The sequence below is a fragment of the Anabrus simplex genome, chromosome 1 (assembly GCF_040414725.1).
Source record: "Anabrus simplex isolate iqAnaSimp1 chromosome 1, ASM4041472v1, whole genome shotgun sequence".
Classification (NCBI taxonomy): Eukaryota; Metazoa; Arthropoda; class Insecta; order Orthoptera; family Tettigoniidae; genus Anabrus; species Anabrus simplex.
The window spans coordinates 457,899,927-457,926,741 of record NC_090265.1 but is presented as its reverse complement, the minus strand read 5'-3'; the positions used below and the strand labels follow the sequence as shown (position 1 = coordinate 457,926,741).

General features: G+C 41.7%; 1 protein-coding gene across 1 annotated transcript in view; it reads right to left on the bottom strand.

Moving 5' to 3' along the window:
* Window positions 1-26,815, bottom strand: part of LOC136873103 (neuropeptide Y receptor type 2) — a 289,478-nt gene that overhangs the window by 57,039 nt on the left and 205,624 nt on the right. The window contains 1 exon segment of the mRNA XM_067146685.2: window positions 6,752-6,913. Within this exon segment, the coding sequence (XP_067002786.2) occupies window positions 6,752-6,913 (162 nt within the window).

The window sequence follows — 26,815 nt, the reverse complement described above, 5'->3', positions numbered from 1 at the left end:
TGCGCTCTTTCTGTAGTACTGAAATATAATGAGAGCACCAGAATTTATCTAGTAATAATCTGAAACTCTGGTTGTGTTTTTTCTCTGTTAAGCGAATAAAAACAAAATTAAATACGGTAAATATTTCTAGTAGTAGCGCCTAAATAATAAAAAAAACAAATCAAGTAGGCACTGTACATAGTGGTGGTGGTGGTGGTGATTATTAAGAAGAAGTACAACTGTGCAACCATCCTCTTAACATTAATTAGAGGGGAACATTGGAAGGGTTCCGACACATAGAAAACTGAAGGTATCAGCCAAAGAAAAACAAGAAAAGGGCGTGAAAATGAAAGACTTCCTAGGCCTCGTAAACCTACTGTAATACCGTCTGGGTCGGAACAGAATAAGAGTTGACCAAGGGAGGTCAGATAGGATAGATGAAAGTGAGAAGCCTGCAACAAAAAAGTGGAAGGAATGCCAGGACTCAGCTAAGGGCCCCGTGGTCGCCAATACACGCACCCAAATTCAGAGTCCCTGGGACCGTTCTAGTCACCTCTTACGACAGACAGGGGTTACCATGGTCGTTATTCTACCACCCCTACCCACAGGGTATCAAATACAATACATAGGTATGCATAACTTATGTAGAAGTCCGGCACCATGGCTAAATGATTAGCATGCTGGCCTTTCGTCACAGGGGTCCAAGGTTCGATTCCTGGCACGGTCGGGAATTTTAACCATAAATGATTAATTCCCTTGGCACGGGGACTGGGCGTGTGCGTGTCGTCCTCATCATCATTTCATCATCACGACGCGCAGGTTGGCTACGGGAGTCAAATCAGAAGACCTGCACCAGGCCTCTCTAGAGGCCACACACACACACACACACACACACGCCTATATAGAAAACAAAACTTTCAGCGCGGGAACATATGGTCTTAGTTTGGCATTTAAACTCTTTAGGCCCCAGTTCCCCAGTATGTCGGCTGTCTGTTTCATCAGAACAGTACAGTTGCCCCGAGTTGATTGTGTGGTCTGTGGTCAAATGTCTTACTGAAGATGTTTCATTGCGTTTTTAGGATAAATTTAGTATGAAAGTAAATGCATATAGCTGCGATAAAATGAGTAACAATACGAAAACGATAAAATTGTTGCGAAAGACAGTTGTTGAACGTTTGAAGTTCCTCATATTCTTATACCGAATTGAACATTCATCTCACCTCATACGCGAATTCGTAGAGAAACGTGGGAAGGATTGGACAAACATACAAACAAACAAACAAACAAACAAACAAACAAACAAACAAACAAACAAACAAACAAACAAACAAACAAACAAACAAGCAAACAAACAAACAAACAAACAAACAAACAAACAAACAAACAAACAAACAGATTGTTGGTAGTGGCAAAGAGGTTCCTTAAACAAGTATCTTCCTTGAGCTCTTCACCACTGTTTTAACACCAGATCCTGGTGGAAAATAACATAATGGACCTAGTTCTTTTCTATTTCGATAGGAACTTCACCAATGCAATAGCATTTCAGCTTTTATCTGGATATGAAGGCTGGTTGGAGGTCCACTCAGCCTATGTGATTACTGATTACAATTGAGGAGCTATCTGACGGTGAGATGGCGGCCCCGGTTAGAAAGCCAACAGCCGAGAGGATTCGTTGTGCTGACCACACGGCACCTCGTAATCTGCAGGCCTTCGGGCTGAGCAGTGGTCGCTTGGTAGGTCATGGCTCTTCGGGCCTGTTGCACCATGGGGGGATGACATTTCAACAGCGCCTCCACTTGCGATCCACTACCGGCCTTCAGCAACGACTAACCATTACAGTATTCTGAACTCCCTGAAGTTTATAATGCTCTTCACAAGCTTGAGGTTCTTTCCATTAGTCCTGTTGGCAACTAGGAACTTAGGGAAACCAGTAATATTTTAATTATTTGTTCCTGTTCCCGTGTTGTACCTCTTAGGCCAGTGTTTCTCAACCGCCGGGCCATTGCGCCGCGAGGTATTCTTCTGGATTTTTCAGTTCACCGGGCATTTTTACGTATATAAATCGTACGGTGGATATATTCTTAGGAGAGTAATTTTCGTAATTATGGTTAAAATTAGGACATTCATAATTTTTATATGTAATACTACATGTATTACAGTCATATAAAAACACTTGGTGTATGTACTGTATGCGTGACAAGTGTTTCGCCGGTAGGTTGAAATCCTTCAGCTGCTTCTACTCTACTGATTTCTGTGAAGTACGGTGCAGAATCATTTTTCACAGTAACATTTTCTAATCATTTCATCATTTCAAACATCATTGAAATCGAGTATTGTAAAATACTCAGCGTTATAATTTTTTTGTCGTTTTGATGGTCAGAATGCGACAATATGTTAATTAAAATAAGCAGATTAATAAATAGCAACTTTAAAAAACTACAATATACTATAACATTGTATTCATCCAGAGCGGTTAATAATTCATTATTTTTTGCCAGCACTTCGCATCATATGCATAGTGTTCATTTTAAAATCGAGCAATACTTAGGCCTAATTGTTTATACTTATGTTAGTTAATGTATGAACATATAAATTGGAAATGTATTTACGAGTAAATCTGTTGGGACCGGACCCCCGTATTATACACTCATGTTCATAAAAGCCAGAACACCTTGAAAGACTAGACATAGGAAGTTCATATTCACAGGACATGTACATTAGAATGTTCTGAAGTAATGATTAGCATCTGAACCATGTCGGCCCTCAGGTTCAAGGTCCAAATTAATATCTTGGAGCACCACCACCGACTGGTACAATGTGCCTGTGGCTCTCGTCGTCACTATAAACCGAAGGTAATGGATCAGTGTGACTTGAGCAGATGTTCAGAATGCCTCGAAGACGTATGCGAGAACCATACCGTCAAATGAATGAGTTTGAAAGAGGGTGCATAATTGACATGAGAGAACGTGATGCATCCATCGGGAAAATTGCTGCTCGTGTGTGACGAAGTGAGTCGGCAGTGCAACGGGTGTGTACAGAATGGTTCACAGAAGGCCGTAAAACGCGATGAGATGGGTCTGGTCTCACCACCCAGACCACCCCCACGCGAAGATCGATGTCTCATCCGAATGGCATTGCAGGATAGATCTGCTTCCTCCTTGGCTCTGGTTCAACAGTGGAACAGTATAATACATCGTACACTATCAGAAGTGACAGTCCGTTGTCGTTTATTACAGTCTGGCTTACCGGCGCGTCGTCCAATTCTCCGCCTACCTTTGACTAATGTGCATAACATTGCTAGACTGCAATGGTGTATGGAACGACGTCACTGGGGATAGAAATTGCAGCAGATAGTGTATTCGGACGAATCAAGGTTCTGTTTGTTTGAAAATGAAGGCCGTATTTTGGTTCACCGCAGACAGGGGGAGAGTTACACATTGACTGCATTCGCACAAGACACACAGCGCCATCTCAAGGCCTTATGGTGTGAGGTGCTATTGGGTACAACCACATTTCACAGTTGGTGTGTCTCCAGGGCACCGTCCAGTTTGACCTACGTGAATAACATCCTGGAACCCGTAGCGACCACCTTTCTGCACGACACCCCAGACGCCATATTTTAGCAGGACAATACGCGACCATATGTTGCTGCACGAACACGTGCCTTCTTGTTGTCACAGGATGTCAGACTGTTGCCCTGGCCCGCCCGATCACCGGACTTGCCGCCAATCAAAAATGTGTGGGATATGGTGAAACAACAGATGCGGCGTTGTGACACAATGCCAACCACCAAATATGTTAATAATTAATGTTATTTTCTTTACGTCTCATTACTTTTCGGTTTCCGGAGACGCCGAGGTGCTGGAATTTAGTCAGGCAGGAGTTATTTTACGTGCCAATAAATTTACCGACATTAGGCTGACGTAGGAACTTGAGCACCTTCACATACCACCGAATTGAGCCAGTATCGAACCTGCCAAGTTGGGGTCAGAAGGCCAGCGCCCCAACCGTCTGAGCCACTCAGCCCGGCACACCAATGATGAACTGTGGAACCAGGTGAATGTAGCATGGATGGCTATACTCCAGGACGCCTTTCGCACCTTATACGCGTCGATGAAATCAAGTTATCAGTGCCCATGGAGGACTCAGTGCCTACTAGGCAACGGGACACATGCTGAACCTAGGTGACTGAAATGCTATTCGTTTCTGCAGAACATACTAATGAACATGTCCTGTGAATATAAACTTCCTATCTCTAGTCTTTCAATGTGTTCTGCTTTTTATGATCATGAGTGTAGAAAAAGTATTTACCGAGTCGCGGTCTCTCGAAGATTGAGAACCACTGCGCTATGTCATACAGATTGAAAGAGTGACAGAGGACAACTCTGGAGAGACTTATTGCGTTTTGTCATTTCTTCACATTTCATCCTTAATTTCACCAATTCCGATCACGGGCTGCCGCTATTGCCACTATTTAACCAAAGTTTAGCGGTCCCATGTAGATATATTCCACCTCTGTGTACACAGAGGGGTTGCTGCTCACTCATTCAGCTGTGCCCTGTGCTCTCATCCGAATACTACTGTCAAGGAGATGGCACTCTCATTCGATGCCATGTAGATTCCGTCTGGGCTATTGCTCGTACTCGTTCACGAAAAACGTCCTTCCCTAAGAAGCACGTACATGAATATTGACTTGGACAAATAACCCAAAAGCGAAGAGAAGGCCGAGACATCCTTTGATTCGCACAGCAGGCAGGGAATAATTGCGTATGTATTTCTACCCTTCTATTCAGAAGCGGCCAAATTCGCGAGTACCACGCCAGGATCTAGTGCCGTGCCACGTTGACCCCTCTTAGTCGCCTATTACTACATGCACGGGAATACCACAGGTGTATTCTATATCCCCATGCACAGAGATTTTGGTTCCATTTACAGTAAACTGATTTAGAAAATATGAAACGTATTACATATTCTCGGTAAAAAATATAGAAGAGTACTCCTGGTATCTATTAGAGTCTCCACTTCAATGATATGAATATATTGTTCTAACGTGATCTTCCTCTATTTGCCCAGTTTCAATCATGAATCGTTTCACTGGGTCTAAGATGAATACTATATGGAGATTCTACAGTACCTATGGCAATGATATCAACTGTCGCTTTTAGCACGTTATTCAGTTACTAAACAAATACACTGACTGACAGAGCAAATGCAACACCAAGAAGGAGTGGTCAGAACTTTATGCCAATTGCAGGGTAGACTGACGTCACTGAGGTATGCTCATGATGTGAAATGCGCCGCTGTGCTGCGCACGTAGCGAACGATAAATGGGACACGGCGTTGGCGAATGGCCCACTTCGTACCGTGATTTCTCAGCCGACAGTCATTGTAGAACGTGTTGTCGTGTGCCACAGGACACGTGTATAGCTAAGAATGCCAGGCCGCCGTCAACGGAGGCATTTCCAGCAGACAGACGACTTTACGAGGGGTATGGTGATCGGGCTGAGAAGGGCAGGTTGGTCGCTTCGTCAAATCGCAGCCGATACCCATAGGGATGTGTCCATGGTGCAGCGCCTGTGGCGAAGATGGTTGGCGCAGGGACATGTGGCACGTGCGAGGGGTCCAGGCGCAGCCCGAGTGACGTCAGCACGCGAGGATCGGCGTATCCGCCGCCAAGCGGTGGCAGTGGCAGCCCCGCACGCCACGTCAACCGCCATTCTTCAGCATGTGCAAGACACCCTGGCTGTTCCAATATCGACCAGAACAATTTCCCGTCGATTGGTTGAAGGAGGCCTGCACTCCCGGCGTCCGCTCAGAAGACTACCATTGACTCCACAGCATAGACGTGCACGCCTGGCATGGTGCCGGGCTAGAGCGACTTGGATGAGGGAATGGCGAAACGTCGTGTTCTCCGATGAGTCACGCTTCTGTTCCGTCAGTGATAGTCACCGCAGACGAGTGTGGCGTCGGCGTGGAGAAAGGTCAAATCCGGCAGTAACTGTGGAGCGCCCTACCGCTAGACAACGCGGCATCATGGTTTGGGGCGCTATTGCGTATGATTCCACGTCACCTCTAGTGCGTATTCAAGGCACGTTAAATGCCCACCGCTACGTGCAGCATGTGCTGCGGCCGGTGGCACTCCCGTACCTTCAGGGGCTGCCCAATGCTCTGTTTCAGCAGGATAATGCCCGCCCACACACTGCTCGCATCTCCCAACAGGCTCTACGAGGTGTACAGATGCTTCCGTGGCCAGCGTACTCTCCGGATCTCTCACCAATCGAACACGTGTGGAATCTCATTGGACGCCGTTTGCAAACTCTGCCCCAGCCTCGTACGGACGACCAACTGTGGCAAATGGTTGACAGAGAATGGAGAACCATCCCTCAGGACACCATCCGCACTCTTATTGACTCTGTACCTCGACGTGTTTCTGCGTGCATCGCCGCTCGCGGTGGTCCTACATCCTAATGAGTCGATGCCGTGCGCATTGTGTAACCTGCATATCGGTTTGAAATAAACATCAATTATTCGTCCGTGCCGTCTCTGTTTTTTCCCCCAACTTTCATCCCTTTCGAACCACTCCTCCTTGGTGTTGCATTGTCACTGTCAGTCAGTGTACAACAGTTAGACTTTATAGTGGTAGTCTCTTAACAGGTGATACCTATGTATATATATATATATATGAAATCGAACTTAACGAGCTAATGTTTTTCTGATTATTTGCATGTCTCAGAAAGGTTTGACTTAAGGATACTAATCATACAAGAGAAACTGTGATAATTACCTGAAGTCTTGACATGAAGAGCTGGCACGAGACTGAGCCTCCCTGGAACGAGCTTCGAACATCATGACTGCCATGGGACCTTCCTGGATCTTCAGCTCTCTGGACACGCGCACGTACAAATAAGCCATCACTGCTAAGGGCATCACATACCTGTAACAAATTGAATTTCTACAATTGAATTTGTATAACTTTAGTTCTATGCTATGGCAAATTTCAGTTCTCCCATTCAGTATACCTCTGGAACAGGGAGTACGTCTGAATCAGTTGTAAACATGTAAATCATATCTCTCCCACATCGTGATTTCAAATATATTTCCCTTAAAAGAATTAGGCCTTTATTTGAGAATACTGCAGAATAAATTAAAGGATTTCAAAATTCACGCAATAGGAAGGAAACGAATTTTAACAAAGCTAGGATGAAAACTGAAATGTATAAAAATAATCACACGGCAACGAAGTGTCAGTATCAGGTTTCTGCTTGAAATCCAGTGTTCGTCTGAAGAAAAGTTTAAATAAACATTTCACTAATTGCCCGGATCCATGGTTAAATGGTTAGCGTGCTGGCCTTTGGTCACAGGGGTCCTGTGTTAGATTCCCGACAGGGTCGGGAATTTTAACCATCAAGGTTAATTTCGCTTGCACGGGGGTTGGGTGTATGTGTCGTCATCATCAATTCATCCTCATCACGACACGCAGGTTGCCTACGCGAGTCAAATCAAAAGATCTGCACCTGGAGAGCCGAACATGTCCTCGGACACTCCAGACATTAAAAGCCATACGCCATTTCATTACTAAATTAATTACTTCCACTCATATTAACTAGTCTGAATTCTGAAAACAAAAACATGCCTTTAATAATAATAATAATAATAATAATAATAATAATAATAATAATAATAATAATAATAATAATAATAATATATGGGCTTGGGAGGGACCTGCTGCAGATCGCCTATTTGCGAGCTACGCGCCTGTGACTATGGGGCCCTACGAATGCTGAATTCTATTGCTGAATAGGGAGCAAACACCCAGTTCCTGATTTGAAGAAATACGTAATGAATGTTAAAATCCTCGACTCAACCGTAAATCGAGCCTGGAACCCTTGGAAGAAAGACAAGCACACTAGCTATTTAGACGGCCGCCTTTAAGAATTAAACCTGTGTACTAAACGAGTCGGCTGCGTGGTTCAGGTATGTTGCTGTTAGACTGAATTCGGGAGATGATTGATTTGTACCCTACCATCAGCATTCTTGAGGATGTTCTCCGTGGTTTTCCATTTTTCCATCAGCTAAATGCTGGGGTTGTACCACGGTCGTTTTCTTCCCACTCGTAGCCCTTTCCTATCCCAGCGTCGCTAAAAGTACTATCTCAGTTGGTGTGGATCCCGAAATGAACCCTACAATATGTGCCCGCTAGGAAAAGAGATATTCGATGTTCGAAGAGAAGATGGACGGAGACTGTAGAGACTGTATACATCCTATATTAGTGACTATTTATCAATTCAACTTTTCCTTCCTTCAAGAAAGTTGTCTGTGCCCACCTTATAAAGGATTTCTCAACCCTCCCTGTCCCACCTCAGTGGACGCACACAAAGTTCGGGAACCACTGATATATGCATCATAAATCCCAGGTAGATGTCTGTAATTATGCGGGCTAATATAGAGAACCATGGAACCTCTTCTGGCCCCGTGGCTTAATGGTCACTACACTGGACATCAGTTCATAGCGTCGCGGGCTCGATTCCCGGCCACTGCACTGGACTTTTAACCTGGAATTTTAATCTGGTCTGGTTAATTTCTCTAGCTCGGGGGCTGTGTGTGTTCATCAACACACATTTTCACTATATACAACATATCACACTACTGTACAAACTACCTCGATAACACGCAATAGTGAGCACATCCCTCTAAATAGGAGTTGGCGCCAGGAAAGGCATTCGGCAGTAAAATTGGGCAAAATCACTCATATTTCTCACCTCAGGTGAAGGCTAGGAAGAATTGTAAGAAGAGAGGAATTTTATTTCTGAAATTTCAGGTGAATGAAACGTTAATCTACGACAGAATAAAGCCGAGCAGTGGCATTGTAGTTTAATAATCAGCCATATCTGGAACTACCGTCAAATTTTAAATATTTAAGAATTATTTAAAAATAAGATAAGTCTAATGCTAGGAAAGGACTGTTTAAGTTGTAGGTAAAAGTTAGAAGGCAGTACGTAGCATTGCTTTGCAGTACGAAACTGCGGATCACTTCTCTCAAGGGTTACCAAACGTATTTTGTTATGTGTGCATGTAATCTGCTTTTTAGGGTGCCCACTTTTATACTCTCTCTATTTTAAGTATAGAGCTATTTTATAGTCTTCTCTCGCAGTATCTAAGATAACAAGAAAATTAAAATTAAATGAATCTACGGTGGAGCTAAGTTAAGAACGTTTACTAATCACAACATGTTTTTCAACGGATAAGGGTTCAATAAAATCCCACACTGGTCTTATGTTGAGCAATATGTGGAATTAATGCAGGAGAAAGGAGTTATTATTCAGGAATACTTAATATTTGATCAATTTTCAAATTTGAAAATTCTCTGAAAAAAAGGAGGCTGTTGAAGAGTTCAGTGAAAAATATGTTAATTATTTCAGTGCTACTGATATGCTACCTTGTTTCGAATATCTGAAGATACGTGCGAAAGACTTTTTAGTATGGTGTAATCACAGTGGGCACTGGAAATATATAGGCTATGAGTGGATTCAGTGTAACACTAAATTGTATACAGTTTAAATCAAAGTCAGGAAACTCAGTCGTCAAAAATTAGCAGTGTTTCTCCTCAGTGCGTCATGGGCTTATCGGTTGGATACCGCACCTTCCTAACACACTGGCCGGCTAGCACGCCGGGAACTATATCACTGCAATCTATCCTGTGATAAGCACAATGAAGTGCCAACGTACTAGGGGGGGGAGGAGGGGTATTAATAATAATAATGTTATTTGTTTTACGTCCCACTAACTACTTTTTAAGGTCTTCGGAGACGCCGAGGTGCCGGAATTTAGTCCCGCAGGAGTTCTTTTACGTGCCAGTAAATCTACCGACACGGGGCTGTCGTATTTGAGCACCTTCAAATACCACCGGACTGAGCCAGGATCGAACCTGCCAAGTTGGGGTTAGAAGGCCAGCGCCTTAACCGTCTGAGCCACTCAGCCCGGCGGAGGGGTATTACATCTTCACTTACTATATATGCCCTTCCGGGGTAGCTAGACCCAAAATATGGCTTCCGATTGAGAAAGATATATACAGTTTTATGAACACTGTTTGGGGGACAAAAAGCGACTTATGAAGTTCTTCACTATACAGTAAATGGTAAGAAGAATGATACGCCGAGTGAGTTGGCTACGTGGTATACGTCACGTAGCTGTGAGCTTGGATTCTGAAAATAGTGGGTTCGGACTCCACTGTCGGCAACCTTGAATATGGCTTTTCATAGTTTCTATTTTTCTTACCAGGCAGGCCTAATTGTGTCTAACTTGAGGCCACGGTCGGTTCCATCCAATTCCTAGTCCTTCCTTACACCATCACTGCCATAAAACCTCTCTGTGTCGGTTGCGACTTAAAAAAAGATAGAAAAAATGGATTAATGGAAAAGGTATCGTTAACATGATGCGTGCAGGCCTGGCCATTTTAATTAGGATTTATTTTTTCTTCTACGCTTACCGTCTTACTAATAAACGGTGTATAACTTTTATACAAGGTTTATACACCGTTTATGTGAAATTCGTTACTAATAAACCGTGTATAAACCTCCTGTGTATACATCTGTTATAGTTATTCATTGAATTGCTTATACAGTCCAGGACCCTTGTATAAGCATTGTATAGCAGCGAGTAGCGGGAAAAGTAACGAGTGAGCAGTTTATTTTCGTGGTATTTATTGTCTACAGTAATATAATCGTGGTGAAATATTCAACTTATCCATTTAACATTGAACACACATTGAAAGAATGGACGATAACGTTGATGATCTTCACGATATTTTAAACATAGAAGACATACACCATTCAGAGGTTATGGAGGCTAGATATCTTCGTAAAGTAAAATAATTTAAAGAGACGGAATGACAATGAATGACTACAAAAGAAATTATGTTTGGGCGTATTTTTGTGTAATAATGTGTTACTGTTTAATAGACTTTTGAAATTGCGAGTTTATTATACATTATCTGCCTCTATAAAGATCTTAGATCTTTATCGAATTTGAGTATAAAAAGGGACATATTCCTTGACATAAAAAATGGTATAACGTGAAAACCGTACGTGATATGATTTCCATACTTTGTAGTTGAATACGCAGAAATATGATGTATAAATGCCTAATAGGAACTTTTTTGATTAAACCTTTCTTTCAAGCTACAAAACAGTTTTTCCTTTTTACTGAAAAGTAAGGATTTTGAAATGTGTACCCTTCTCAGCTCGCCGATTCAATTGCAATTGCTTACGTTTTCCGTACTATCCCAGTTAGGAGCTATTGATCTTTTATTAAGCCTTTCCATTTCTTTTTTTGGCGTTCATTACACAAGCAAGCTGAAGAAATGTTGATATCAGTACAAGCCAACTTCCAGCTGTCTCACTTAGTGTTGCCACTGCCTTTTCGATATGCCGTGCTACTGTGCGATTTTCTGGAACGTTTTGCTCGTAGATAACCAGCAGAAGCGATCATAAAGGCGGTGAACGTGCGAAATACGTCAGTGAACTGCAGGAAGAGTTTCCTACGCCTTGGAACGAGTGTATACGTGCTGTATAGTAAAATGTAAATGTAAAGAAAAATGTAAAAACCGAGCTCGATAGCTGCAGTCGCTGAAGTGCGACCAGTATCCAGTATTCGGGAGATCGTGGGTTCGAGCCCCACTGTCGGCAGCCCTGAAGATGGTTTTCCGTGGTTTCCCATTTTCACACCAGGCAAATGCTGGGGCTGTACCTTAATTAAGGCCACGGTCGCTTCCTTCCCACTCCTAGCCCCTTCCTGCCTCATCGTCGCCATAAGACCTGTCTGTGTCGGTGCGACGTAAAGCAAATGTAAAAAAAATGTAAATCGCTTATACAGGGTTTATTCACTGTATAACTAAACAAGAGTTAAACAACTGTATAAGGACTTTTTAATAGTAAGACGGTTAATCTTTACACTGTAAGGAGTCCTATCTTGCTGCCACCACCCCAATCAGTATTAAATTTGGCCATGTTCCCACGAGTAAATTAAAAAATGCACTCTTTGCTTCACTTCAGCTATCTCGTAACACTACTGCTCTTCAAAAGTATACATATTACAAACTTATGCATTGATGCGTGATGGAGCCAGTAAGAATTTCTTTGAAAATTTTTCATAAACCCGAGGGAAATTCACGATACATGTACAACGGAAACGTTACTACTAAAACATGCAAGTTTTTAATACTGCGTAATTTTATACAGTTATGCTATAGTGTTACAATTAGTGTTTCAACGGATTGAAAAGTTTCTAAGTTGTATTATATAAGTCGACAGTGGAATATACGACTTTCTTCTTGAATTACTAAGAAAGTTCATTTAGTGTTTTGGGAATACGTGACAGTACTGCTCGTGCAGAGGTAATATTTGTTACTCAGTTTCCGCCACTGACACCGATAATCACTCACCAGACACCTAGTAGTAATTAAAACAGTCACAGATCATCCGAGAGGAATTAATACCTAGATAAGCACCAAACGTCACCTTTGCTCTTATGGAACTATTGAGTTCTGTTTATTACTACCCTTACTGATTCTATTCGGAAAATACTTCTTAAACTCGTCTGTATACCTGGTCGCAAGTCTAAGGAACTGTTTAATAGCTTCTAGTGTTTCAAAGAAACAGTCCACAGGTTTCTCTAGATGGTATGTAGTAGCCTACGCTAGAGACAATACTAGATGAAAGGCATGAAGAGATCACCGGGTTCCATTGTAATGCCCGGTGTTATGAAATCACACTGACAATGATCGGATCTGAGCAGCTCTTCTCTTCAGTGTAGTGAGCGTCGTCCATTGTTTCTGTGTTGCCATTCAGTATGAATGAATGATTAATTGATTTTAGACAATAGACATTGAGGCATGATGCCAGTAATGAAAGAGGAATAGTAGGCTTAACTCTCACATGTCCGAGAACGGTGGTGTTAGTTTTACATTTTTATTCATGGCAATAATAATGATAATAATAATAATAATAATAATAATAATAATAATAATAATAATAATAATAATAATAATAATAATAATAATAATAATAATATAATAATTTCGTGTGGCTATTTCTAGCCGAGTGCAGCCCTTGTAAGGCAGACCCTCCGATGAGGGTGGGCGGCATCTGCCATGTGTAGGTAACTGCGTGTTATTGTGGTGGAGGATAGTGTTGTGTGTGGTGTGTGAGTTGCAGGGATGCTGGGGACAGCACAAACACCCAGCCCCCGGGCCATTGGAATTAACCAATGAAGGTTAAAATCCCCGACCCGGCCGGGAATCGAACCCAGGACCCTCTGAACCGAAGGCCAGTACACTGACCATTCAGCCAACGAGTCGGGCATAATAATAATAATAATAATAATAATAATAATAATAATAATAATAATAATAATAATAATAATAATAATAATAATAATACGACTGATTTCTTGGACATAGCTGCCAAAAATCAGCCAATTCAAGGATATCAGGCGAAGGTAAGTAAGCCTTCAGATTTCCTACGAGAAAACAAATTTCTAAACGAATATCGACCTGGCTCATGCCAATAGAGATGTAACAGGGTGTGGGAGTGTTCGTAAAACCAGATGCAAATGCGCCTAGCCCGATGACCTTTGCTATTGACATCTTGAAAAATCGGGGTATCAATAGCATACTTATCATGCAGACATTGACTAAAAGGTAACACCTGATCATCCACAATGTTTAAATAAACATACTGGTTCATGTAAGTGGTCATCTTACTGAGCGCATCCAATCCATGATACGAAAAACACCCCCAAAACATCACAGACCCACCTCCGGCTTGAACATGACCTTGCACACATCCACGATTAAATGCTTCATTTGACCTTCGGTGCACTCGACGACATGCGTCATTGGAATTCAGCCAAAAACGTTGTTAGGCAGACCATGTTACGCTCCGACAGTCAGCTACTGTCCACGTTCGATGATTTCTTGCCCTTTGATGATGCGCAGCATTATGTGCCTGTGTGAGCAATGGCATCTTGCAAGGCGACCGACTCCAAGTGTTCATTGCATGCAGTTTCCGTCGCAATGTACCCTCGCTAACAGGTTGGAATGGACTTTAATTCACTGACTGCAGCAATTCCTCTCGGGGTTGGAAGAGATTTTGATTCACAAGCCGTGAAACGCGTCTCCGATCCCTCAAAGTCAGGATCTTTTTTCGATCACAATTCGGACGTGTTTCGTGGCCATGTGTAGTATACCACTGCTTGTAGACACGCTGAACAACCCACTGCGAAACACCAACGCATCCAGCAACTTCACGCACCGTATGGCGATTGGCACGGCCAAAGATTGCCCCTTTTTCAGTGAGTGTAAGCTTGATTGTATATCATAAGTAGTTATTGCGTGAAATAACGTTCTCATATGGAAACGAGTGAGTCGATTAATTTTGTCAAAAGCCTGGAAATATACTGCATGTTTACTACTACTACTACTACTACTACTACTACTACTACTACTACTAATACTAGTACTACGAAACGTTTCCATTCCTCCGCTGAAGGGGGAGGCGGGCCTTTTAGACGGTTACGCCGTCTCTCAGGCCGGGAGATTTGTTACGGTGAAGGAGATATGCGGAGAAGGTGAGGGGGTGGGCGGCCGTGGCGTACACTACGAACTGTCCCGGCATTCGCCTTAGTGCAGGAGAATGTAAAACCACGGAAAACCATTCTCAGGACAGCCGACGGGTGGGGCCAGGCGTGAAGTCCAGCCCTGTGCCTCTGACCCGTCTCCCGAATGCAGATGCGTCGAGCCACGGTAGAGCCGTGGCCAACTTTCCTCTGCTCGGTTGGCCGGTCAGTGTACAGAGCTGTTGGACCGCGAACAAGCCGTAGCCTCTTAAGGGATGAAATCCAAGGGCCGAAACCCACTCTGCACCTTCCGACCTGCATGTTCAACTATGAATCCCTTAATACCATTAACGAAAGTGAGAACAGAATGTCAGTATCTTGAACTGTTCACGACTTATTTTAGGTGGACATTTTAGCTGAATAACGCTGTATATTTTGTGAATAACTGTAGGTAGTATGTACAGCTATATGGATACTAGAGGCGAGCATTATTCGAACTTGTGAGGGGGAAAGATGTGCTTTACTGCATATGCAGCCACTATTACACATGAGTGGAACGTGTAATCTAAAATGTTCGAGTTCATAATTGAACATGAAGTACATTTCCAGGCTATCGAAAACATTTATTGGCTCACACGTTTCCATATGAGAACGTTATTTCACGCAATAACTGCTTATGGTATACTATCAATTTTACACTCGTAGTTACTGGGACGTCGCACAGATCGCAGCACAGGATAATCGGTCACTAGAATCTCGCGAGTGTCTCGAGGTCTGTGACGTCAGTCTCGAGGGTCTCGAGCGAAAGCGTTGCCCATCACTACGCAGACCGGGCCTGAGGTGTTCTGTGACGATTCTCCCTTCATTGATATAGGTTTTTAAGTGACTGATCGCGTTCAGTATCCAGTATTCGGGAGATAGCGGGTTCGAGCCCCACTATCGGCAGCCCTGGTTTTCCGAGGTGTCCCATTTCCACACCAGGCAAATGCTGGGGTTGTACTTTAATTAAGGCCACGGCCGCTTCCTTCCCACTCCTAGCCCATTCTTGTCACATCGTCGCGACGTAAATTAACTTGTAAAAAAAGTGACGGATTATCACATAAGTATGCGTTTCGCGCATCATCTTAAAGTTGTATGGTACAATTAGACACAATTACACATTGCGCCGTCATATACCGAATTACCTAATTATGACGCGAATACTCTATAGCATTATAAGTAACTATTTCCTTCGTCACCAAAATATCGGCAAACACAAGCAGTGGTCATTTGATATTGAATGTGGGGCGTGATAACGATGAACACCTACCTGCCTAAAGAATTGGAGCAAACTCAGGCATTACACGTCCCACTCATGGTGGTTGCATATGAAGCAAAGCGCATCTTGCCCCGTCTGAAGTTCGAATAATGCACGTCTCTAGCATCCAGGAAGGTGTACCTACAGTAACCTACTCATTTATATATGTACGGCTGCATGCAATGCCAGAATGCGCATCCTTTATAATTATGTTATACTGCGTCAAAATAGACCTCGGTAGAAAGGAAAGGCTCTAGTCGTTTGTTGACACGTATTTACGGAATGGAGAAAGCCCGTGGTTGGCTAATCGCATACTCGGCACAAAAAATATTCAGCTACGACTGCCTGTAGGCCTACGACACGCTTCTTGCCACACAATGCGGGACAATGTTCTCGAGATCTCTCGAAATTTCTCGCGAGAAATAGTGCCTGCGCTAGTCTCGGAAATCTCGAGATCCCGTCTCAGACTGCTCATCACTACGTTTCCATATGAGAACGCTGATGGTGTACTATTAAGCTTACACTCTTAGTTACTGGGACGTCGCACAGACGATTCGGTCTCGAGATTCTTGTGAGAGTGTCGAGATCTGTGACGTTGGTCTCGAGAGTCTCGAGCGAGAGCGTCGTCCATCACTAATCCTTGTATCTATCCATGCTGACGTACACTGTCCGCTTGAAACCTCAATGTTTCACTGATCGCTACTGCCTTATACTGACCCAGAGGCAGTGCGCGTTCGGTTGAGCAGGGGACTAGGGCGTGGCACCATTTGTACAGACTTAATTATCCATCTGTAGGTGCGCACCAAGGTGACTAATTTTTCGTCCTCTGAGCTTGTATCGTTCCACCAGAGGCCTTATATGCAAGGGCAATTTTCTTATGTATATGAAAGATCCTCCTATGTGTGTAGACGGTAAAATATACCCACGGTATCCCCCTCTATGTCGTAAAAGTTGAGGCAAAGAAAGAGCAGGGGCTCTGAACTTAAGAACGTGGTTTGGCGACCAAGGTTTCCCTAGCTGAGTCTGGAATGGTTTCCATTTACTTGTGGCAGGCTCCTCACTTTCAACCAGCCTGTCCGACCTGACTTGGTCATCTCTTATTCATTCATGTTCACGTCCTTCGTGCCCCTTCCCTTCCTTTTGCCGATACCTTCATTTCTCGAAGTTTTGGGCCTCTTAGGCTACATCTTCACTCCTGATGGTTGCCCAGTTGTACTTCACATTTAAAAATAATTATCCCCACCATTGCCGAATAGGAAAAGTCTGAAAGCTATATTGGAAATAAAAGAACGAAAAATCATGAGAAAAATACTTAGATAGATATAAAAAAAACTCCATGGCACTACAGCCCTTGAAGGGCCTTGACCTACCAAGCGACCGCTGCTCAGCCCGAAGACCTGCAGATTACGAGGTGCCGTGGGGTCAGCACGACGGATCTTCTCGGCCGTTATTCTTGGCTTTCTAGACCGCGGCCGCTATCTCACCGTCAGATAGCTCCTCAATTCTAATCACGTAGGCTGAGTGGACCTCGAACCAGCTCTCAGGTCCAGGTAAAAATCCCTTATATGGCCGGGAATCGAACCCGGGGCACGCTACCCCTACACCACAGGGCCGGCTAGATAGATATACAGATAAATAAATAAACGATTTATGTTAGGGAAACTTGTCCCTGTCTTACGCTTAACCAGTAATACACGAACAATATAAGGTAAAGAAATGAAACCCACTACTATGTTACTGTGCTAACTTATTGAACATAAAACTTGTAATATACTACACAATATAACATAAATGGATATTTGCTCCCTACGTACAAAATATGCCTTTGCTGGCAGAACCTGGTGTTTACAGTGCACTATGTCTTCTGGTATAGGCTAGAGCAATTTTGTTACTTTCATAGATCTGTCTCTGTCTTATCCTTGGGTTTGACAATATGAAAGTGACTGAGGTATGAGCGATGCTAGTAATGCAAATCCTTATGCAGCCAGTCCCTGCTATGAATGGTGTGAAAATGTTGCTCGTAGGGTCGGTTGGTGTAGAATATGCATTTCAGTGGGCTTGGCAGACTGATATGTAATAGCGACTCTGGCTCGGTGAGGAAAGCAACGGGAAACTACCTCACTCCTCATTTCCCCTGTTGAGGATCCCACCAGCGGAATCGCTGACGGACTGAACATACATACTGTCCCCGACGTAGTCAGTCAGCGAACACGAGACACCCCAGGGGTGCTCAGTTCGATGGCTGTAGGCTTATAAAATAAATGAATGTGGCAGGATTAACATAGGGTTCATCGAATAAGCATGTTCCAGGTATAGAACAGATATGACACTTTTATTTAATTAAATGAAATATTAACCATCCTGAAGTCTGTGATTATGACTATGATCACTACTTTATGTAATTTAATATGGCTCTTGATGTAACAAACCTAAATGCAAACAAATGGGATGGTACACGGCAGTTGTTTTCCCTAATATTCTAACAGAGTATTTTACATTGTTAATTTTCTTTATCGTCTTTAAAGTCATTAAATTATTTATTTAAAGTTGAATCAAAAATTGTCATTCAGAAAAATGAGGTCTGGGCCAAGCCTTCATCGACAATCAGGAAAAAATGCAGTAATTGTAAGAACGAGTATAATAAAGAAATCTCTAAGGTTCAATAAGTTAACAATTATAGCAAAATAAAATTTACATTCGTTATATTAACAATTTTGTAGTTATAAAATGGAAAGTTGAATTTGCCTTGGTTTTCTCTAAGTTAATCCGAGACGTCGGATATACCTGTTCACGTCGTCTCACATCTCTTTTCGTGAGAATTAATACTGAACTTTAAGCATCTGATCAATAATTAAACAAAATAAAACGCCTTCTGAGCTTACGAACATAAGTAAATGGGGAGAATATCATCCATGTGGAAACCCCGTCCACTATCCATCGCTAATATCAAAGTGTCGCACATTATCCGAACAAGACACATAGAAAATAATTCTCTAACTACTAGCAAATTACTACATCTACAGCTAACTACGGAAATTGTCAAGAAGACTGTGATTACCAAGAAGAAAATATCTACACTATTTACATGTCGACGAGTGTCGATCAACTATATTACTCTCCTGTTAACAGATTTATTACGTTCCAGCAAGATTGAGTTACCTCATGAGAGCGAAAAATTTCATCAACGAACGAACTTGCATAGTCACGAATCAAATATTATTGAGATATTTCGTCGAAGATCTGTTCTTCAGACCTAAGGCCTTCGCGAACATTCACCTGTACCTTTAACTTGAAATTATTGAATTACTTGAGAAAAGTTGGGATATTCCCACGAATTAAGAAGTACATCGATTAACATGGACTTTCATTTTCTTCATCTGAAGACACTAATATTAGACTACACTGCATTCATCTCGAATAATCCATATTCACCTTACAACCTAATCAACATCAGGCTTAATAATATCACGACATTAACATGTGAAAAGCTCAGTTTCACGAAGATTCATATCATGCGCAATTATTCCATATACTTTACACGTACAGTGTACCATAATGACGACTCTAACTTGTCGCATCCTAATCTCAAATATGTGTAGCCACGAAATATCAGGACCTACCATCGTCCTACAAATACATAATATCCACTTAAATGTGTCTCGATGATTAATTACGCCAATTAATTATCACATGCCCCAATGCACATATTCTCATTAAATTCGTACATAGAATTCAGACTTAATATCCCGATGACACGTTATCTCAGACACGAGGTACAAGTAGAAGTTCCATTACAAGGAAAATATTAAAAATATTGACAAAATATCCTATCATTAAATCCATCGGACATAAATCAACTCGTATTCGTGACGAAATTCACTCAATAAGCAAAGATGGTGTCGATAACACATGGATAACTTTATCAGAACCCTCGCTGTCAAATTCATGGCCACATGGTCATTAAGCAATCACATGTGTCAGTTTTACGACATATTCGAGAAAATATACAACCATAAAATGTGTCAAAATAGATTACTAAGAAGGAAGAAAGAATAGAACAAAACTACATAGAACAGATATAAATGAGACGTAATCGACTTAACTTAAGGAGAAATCTTCACGTCTGGAAGTCTGGATTCTCAATCAGCCATGCTAGGATGAAAGAATCTGCATCCCGACGCCGCCGACGGTGGTCGATGGTTTAGAACTTCATGGTGAAGCGCTGGTAATCCATAATGCGAAGTTCCGTCCTCTTCTGGAAATGATCACGCCCAAGTCTTCCACGTTCACTCGTGAGAAAGCTGAAACTTACACAAAGTGCTTTAGAATAAACTCCAAACACACACGTAACTGTATTTTGGAAATGACACGTACTTAAGGGATTAATATCTGCACATTCGACGTCTGATCACAGCACTGTTCTAAGTTGTATACAATTATCAGAAGTGTAGAGCACAGGAGTGAAGCCACTGTTCCTGACGACAGTATTCACGATGTTCTATGTTGAAAATCTTGCTGTCAAGGGCTCTGAGCGACTGAAGATGATAGTCCGGGAACACGTTAGTCTGTGAGAGGGAGTACTCTTATCACATGACTTAAATATCGTGTCTGGTGCTCGTGCACGGAAGTAAAGTCAATTTAGATACTAAATTCTTCTACCGTATGAATATATAATTTTATCACCATTTTAGCCAAAAGGTCGTGTAAATTAGTTCAAAAGTTTAGTTTGTAATTTATATCCTCTAAATGTGCTATTATTTATCCAGTTTATTTTAATTTAACCTTGAGCCTTCCGTAATTATGCATGTCACGCCGCCAAAGATATTAGAAATATTTCATTCATATCGTTCCTCGCAATTACCAGTGACACGCGCTAGCATCTTTTTCTCTCGCCAACCTTCATTTTTATTTTTTTATTTTGTTAGCCGACCGGCCGCCCTCTTCACGTAGAAAAAACTTGTTCTCGTCCTCGTCCAAGGTTGCGCACACCCCATCTCGCCGACAAGCGAACACAAGCCACACACCAACACCTGTCCAGTCAGCTGTGACCTCACGGTCACAATACATACGTACAAAAAATAATAGCTACGAAGAAATTGAAATACAATAAATTATAATAATCGTCTTCTCCTTCTTCTTAATCTGTTTACCCTCCAGGGTTGGTTCTTCCCTCGGACTCAGCGAGGGATCCCACCTCTACCGCCTCCAGGGCAGTATCTTGGAGTGTGAGACTTTAGGTCGGTGGGATACATCTGAGGAGGATGACCAGTACCTCGCCCAGGCGGCCTCACCTGCTGAACAGCAGCCTTGGCGGGGGATGGGAAGATTGGAAGGGATAGACAAGGAAGAGGGAAAGAAGCGGCCGTGGCCTTAAGTTAGGTGCCATCCCGGCATTTGCCTGGAGGATAAGTGGGAAACCACGGAAAAACACTTCCAGGATGGCTGGGGTGGGAATTGAACCCACCTCTACTCAGTTGACCTCCCGAGGCTGAGTGGACCCCGTTCCAGCCCACGTACCACTTTCCAAATTTCGTGGCAGAGCCGGGAATCGAACCCGGGCCTCCGGGAGTGGCAGCTAATCACGCTAACTACTACACCACAGAGGCGGACAAATTCTAATACTACTACTACTACTACTACTACTACTACTACTACTAATAATAATAATAATAATAATAATAATAATAATAATCGCATTTAAAATTCAGCGCCGAAATGAACTCCTCTATTGGTAAAACAGGGAAACTGAAACTAAACCAACTTAGAAATGTACTCAGAAGATGTCACCACAGAAATAAGATGTAATTTTGTTATTGTGAAGTTTCCTGAACTGACTGTATTTCTACTAGTTTTGTTGCTATCCATCAAGAAGTTTGGACATTCTTCCACAGATGTCACTACTAAAAACTATGATCATGCACCCTGGTGCGAGGTATAAGCACTTATAATTCAAATAAGTTTTGTATTCATAAGTTTTCTTTACTGATTGATGTTCATTTATTTTTGGGTTGGCAATATGTCCTTTTATTTCTGCCAGTTTTGAATCTAGCCAATCCCTAATTTCCGTAATTAATTTTCCATCTATCACCGGCTTCTTCTTCGATTCTGACGAGGGAAGTACCCCAGCTCGAACGGCTAAACCGACTGGAAGTGCGCTTAACGTACGAAGATATGTCTGTTCTACTACCCATCAAGGGCATTTATCTGTACAATCAATGTTTGGAAGTTACGGCGAACAATGATTGAAGAAACACAATTCGTAGCAGAAACTACCGTGCAACAGGCACTTCGGACATTTATAGTAACAAGAAACAGATGTGGTGCAGTATCATCTGGCAAAAGGTTGAACACGTGCTTGCAACAAGAACTCTTAACACATGCAGTACCGTGTTGACATAGTCATCGTTCCCACAATAGAACATACTGTGTTGTCCTTTATTCGACGTCGAAGTGTAAATGTGGAGTTTCAATGAAGTGATTAAAACACAGCAGAATGGAACAGTATGCACACTTAACGAGGGCAACATGTAGACATACTACATTATTTACAATGTTCCCGCAATACAATAGTCCAAACTAAAATGCCACGGTGAACACATTATCAAACGAAGCAACAGGAACATCCACATCATAACCTGCTCTTTGCCATGCGTATGTTAACATAGGTCTGTATCTCGATGGAGATAGTTGGTTGTAGATGACGGAGTGAAAACGGATGATGAAGTATCGATCATGTAACGTGGCCTGCGTGGTATCTATTTGCAAACGTAAACTAACTTCGCCACTTAATAAAGACACAAATAAATAAATAAAATAAAATCAACAAGACGTCTGACATGGAGCTTGTAATGCCTAAAAAAGATACATCCGGAGGCTGACAGTATTTGGTTGTCTTTGGTGGCAATATCTTTATTTGGAAAACATTCTTCAATGATGCTGTAGTCTATGTGTTCTGACCAGGAATCGCAAAGTAATAGACCTCTCTCACGAACATGTTCAGCGAGAACCGAATTAAAGAAGCTCTTCATATGTGCTTTAGTCATTTTTCCACTTTTACTCGCTTCAACATGCATGTTCGGTGGACACATTGCTGTCAATTTCTTTGCAACCTGTGGACCAAACGTCCCATCCTTTCCTGCAGACAAAAAAACTTTGAAAAAGAGCTAACAGGCTCTCAGTTTTCCAAGCCTACTCAAGGAAACATCAACTTACAATTTCTGGCCTTTCAAGGCAACACTTACAATTGGAAAATGATTATACAGGGGTATTTAATACCCAACCTACTGGGCCTTCCTGGAAAAAGAATAACGGTTAAATAACACAAAATGAATGGAGACGAATACTCGCACTCCTAGAAATGAACACTTAAAACCTAAAGGGCACTAGGCCGATGAAACAGGGGCTATTCCCAAACTACTGAGGTGACTCGTATAAGGATAAATTAATGTATTACGGAAAGGAAGAAAACAGTTACAAAACGTATTCACTTCAAACCAAGATGAAGGGGAGCTCGAGAGGGTACATCACTCTCTATCCCCGGTTTACAGTTAAAGATTTTATGTTTTTACATTAGCCGGCAGAAAGTTACATTTTTAGGAAAAGTAGGTTACATAGTTAATGATTCGGACCTTTCGCTCGGGTTAAACTGCGCAGTTAGCAAGGAAGGAAGTAGTTATGTGACCTTGTTGATGTACTGCTTACCGATGAAAGAGGCCGCCTCCTGCTTTGACACACACACTCAATAAGATGACGATCAGTTGGCCAAGAGACGTGAAGTTTTTGTAAGATTAATGAATGCCTCTTGAAGGCTAGATGTTGTAATTTTGGGAGGAAGTGCTCTTTGAATTCGGGTGGAAATTTGTGCTCTTTTGTAAATTTGAGCTAGTAGGTCAGGAAATTTTAAAACTAGGGGCTTAAATCCCAAAGTGTTAAGGTTCCAAATCTTGGACTTTTTCCCAATCTTGTGCAATGATTGCTACTTGTACCTGCAATATTGTCATGAAAATCTTGTCATGTGTGAAGTTCTGAAAACATAACCTTCAGTTTAAGTTTTAAATTCAATTCTTGACATTGTAGTTAGACCCATTCACCCCAGCACCTTCTTTTACCTCTGCGTTCCACGAAATACCCCGGAATAATAATAATAATAATAATAATAATAATAATAATAATAATAATAATAATAATAATAATAATAAAGGTGACTTCTGAAGAAGGGAAGTGAAAAATATCACCGACAAAATTCGAAAAGTGAGGACTGATTTTGTGGTCAATTGACCCAAATATGCATAGGGAGATTAACCATTTTAACATATTTCCTAGATAATAAAAGCAAGGGAGATTGGTTCATCGGGATATAGACAGAGTTACAAGAAGCTGGAATCAAACATGAAGATATTCAGAGGCAGGAACTTCAATCACATATGAGGTTACATGAAGACCTGACATTAAATACAGGAAAAGCTTGGACTGAGGAGAGAAAAATGAACAATGTACACGCATGTTGAAATATTGGTTAAAAATTAAATAACACAGACAGTACAGTCACGAAAGTGACCGCCAACGATGGATTTTCCCGAAGTGATATTCGGTTTACGAGCGGTGGCGTCCTGTGTTGGTCCAGCTTTACGGCCGGATACCTTTCCTGACGCCAACCCCATGTGGAGGTATTATTATTCTCTCTCTTCTTTTCGTTTCAGCCATCTCTGGGCTGCGATTACGCAAATTCCATTGCTTTCTCAAGTTATTTCTCCTTCCTCTTTCGCCAGTATTCCTTCATCCGTTGGCTTGCTCGTGCTCGTTCTTTTGCCGAGAATACTCTATTCTTCCTAGTTTTCTCATCAGCTAGGTCCTTCACTACCACAACTCTCTGCCTGAAGATTTTCCTGTTTGTTATATATTCTGCCGTGATCCCACATTTTTCTAAATCTCGGTGGACTTATGTCATCCTGTTCTACTGGATGGTGAGGCTATTTATTATTATTATTATTATTATTATTATTATTATTATTATTATTATTATTATTATTATTATTATTATTATTATTATTATTATTATAATTATTATTATTATTATTATTATTATTATTATTATTATTATTATTATTATTATTATTATTATTATTATTATTATTATTATTATCATCATTTACTGGTAAGCAAGTAGGTATGGTGTTTATATAAATGAAGAGGTGTGTGTCAAAACAAACCTGTATAGTTTCCCTGCCGGACGAATTAACCAGATGCAGCTACTGTAATATCCCCGATTCCGCTGGTAATCTAATCCCAGATCCTCCACATTAAAGCCGCTAAGTAATCCTTCAATCAATCAATCAATCAATCAATCAATCAATCAATCAATCAATCAATCAATCAATCAATCAATCAATCAATCAATCAATCAATCAATCAATCAATCAATCAATCAATCAATCAATCAATCAATCAATCAATCAATCAATCAATCAATCAATCAATCAATCAATCAATCAATCAATCAATCAATCAATCAATCAATCAATCAATCAATTGAGGAATTGATTAATTAATTAATCAGCTGGACTCTAGCTGTCTTGAAATACCCGACTGTTCACATGTAATTATATGAATCTATCGAGTAGCATTCGTAATTCATTCATACGAGGTGAAGAAATTTACCATACACTCGTTCTTCGTGTTGGTTTATCCCCCTTAACTTGGCTGAGCTACGTCTGAAGGGTCCCTTGAAACCTAACGAAGTTATGATTATCCCTGGAGCAAAGCAACCCATCAACTTCCAGAAATTTAATTCTGGATAATGTAATCAGGCGGAGAACTAACAAGGAGAATAGAATTATTGTGGCCGAAGTACTCGGTCACCGCTGTAGGAATTAGGGAGTTCATATATTCAAGTATGTTTCTAATGCATGTCACAACTTTTATACATCATTATAATTAACCAGCTATTACCCACGGCTTCACTCACGAGGTTTGCATAATTTGATAAAACATAATTGTTCCTCAGTACCGCACTAAGGCATTATCTAAAAATCCCTAAAGTATAAAAACCCACCAAAAAATTGCATTTCATTCACCACGTTTGTGCCATTGCCTTTTTGGGCCAAGATGACTAGACTACTGGCAGAGCTAAATCTGGAACATGCGACATGGAGCTCTACATGTGAGAAACAGTCCTCTCTTAAGTCGAGAAAAACGAAAGTGTTTCTTTATTTCTAAAGGAGACTCCAGATACCAATTTTCACGTCTGTAACATCTTAGTTTTTGATATATAATTATCCTCATAAAGAGAATTCAACTCCTCCTTCACTTGCTTTTAATCTCCGGCTTAAGTTGATTTTCCGAAAACAAAATACGTGATTTCTTATTTTCAAAGGAGATTTTAAATACCTATTTTTACGTCTATAACATGTTAACTTTATGAAGGCACAAACTCAGCATACTGAAGAAATATTAAGATTGAGACAGCAAATCTTGGTACAGTGGGAGATCACGAGTGAGTAGGGTATGTATGTAATTCAAGTCTTGCTGACTCAGTCAGGTCAGAAGAGGCAGGTTGTTAGCCTCTCCTTGGGGGTGCCATGTTGCCAATACTTACCGTGAGCAGTCTCGCGATCCTCTGACTAACGCCAAGTATCTGGTTAGCACCAGGCTCCATCTCGCAGTTATCACTCCTTGGAGTAAATAATCCAAACCCCATGGCACTACCGCCCGTGAAGGGCCTTGGCCTACCAAGTGACCGCTGCTCATCCCAAAGGCCTGCAGATTACGAGGTGTCGTGCGGTCAGCACAGCGGATCCTCTCGGCCGTTATTCTTGGCTTTCTTAACCAGGGCCGCTATCTCACCGTGTAGGCTGAAAGGACCTCGAACCAGACCTCAAGTCTAGGTAAAAATCCCTGGCCTGGCCGGGAATCGAACCCGCGGCTTCC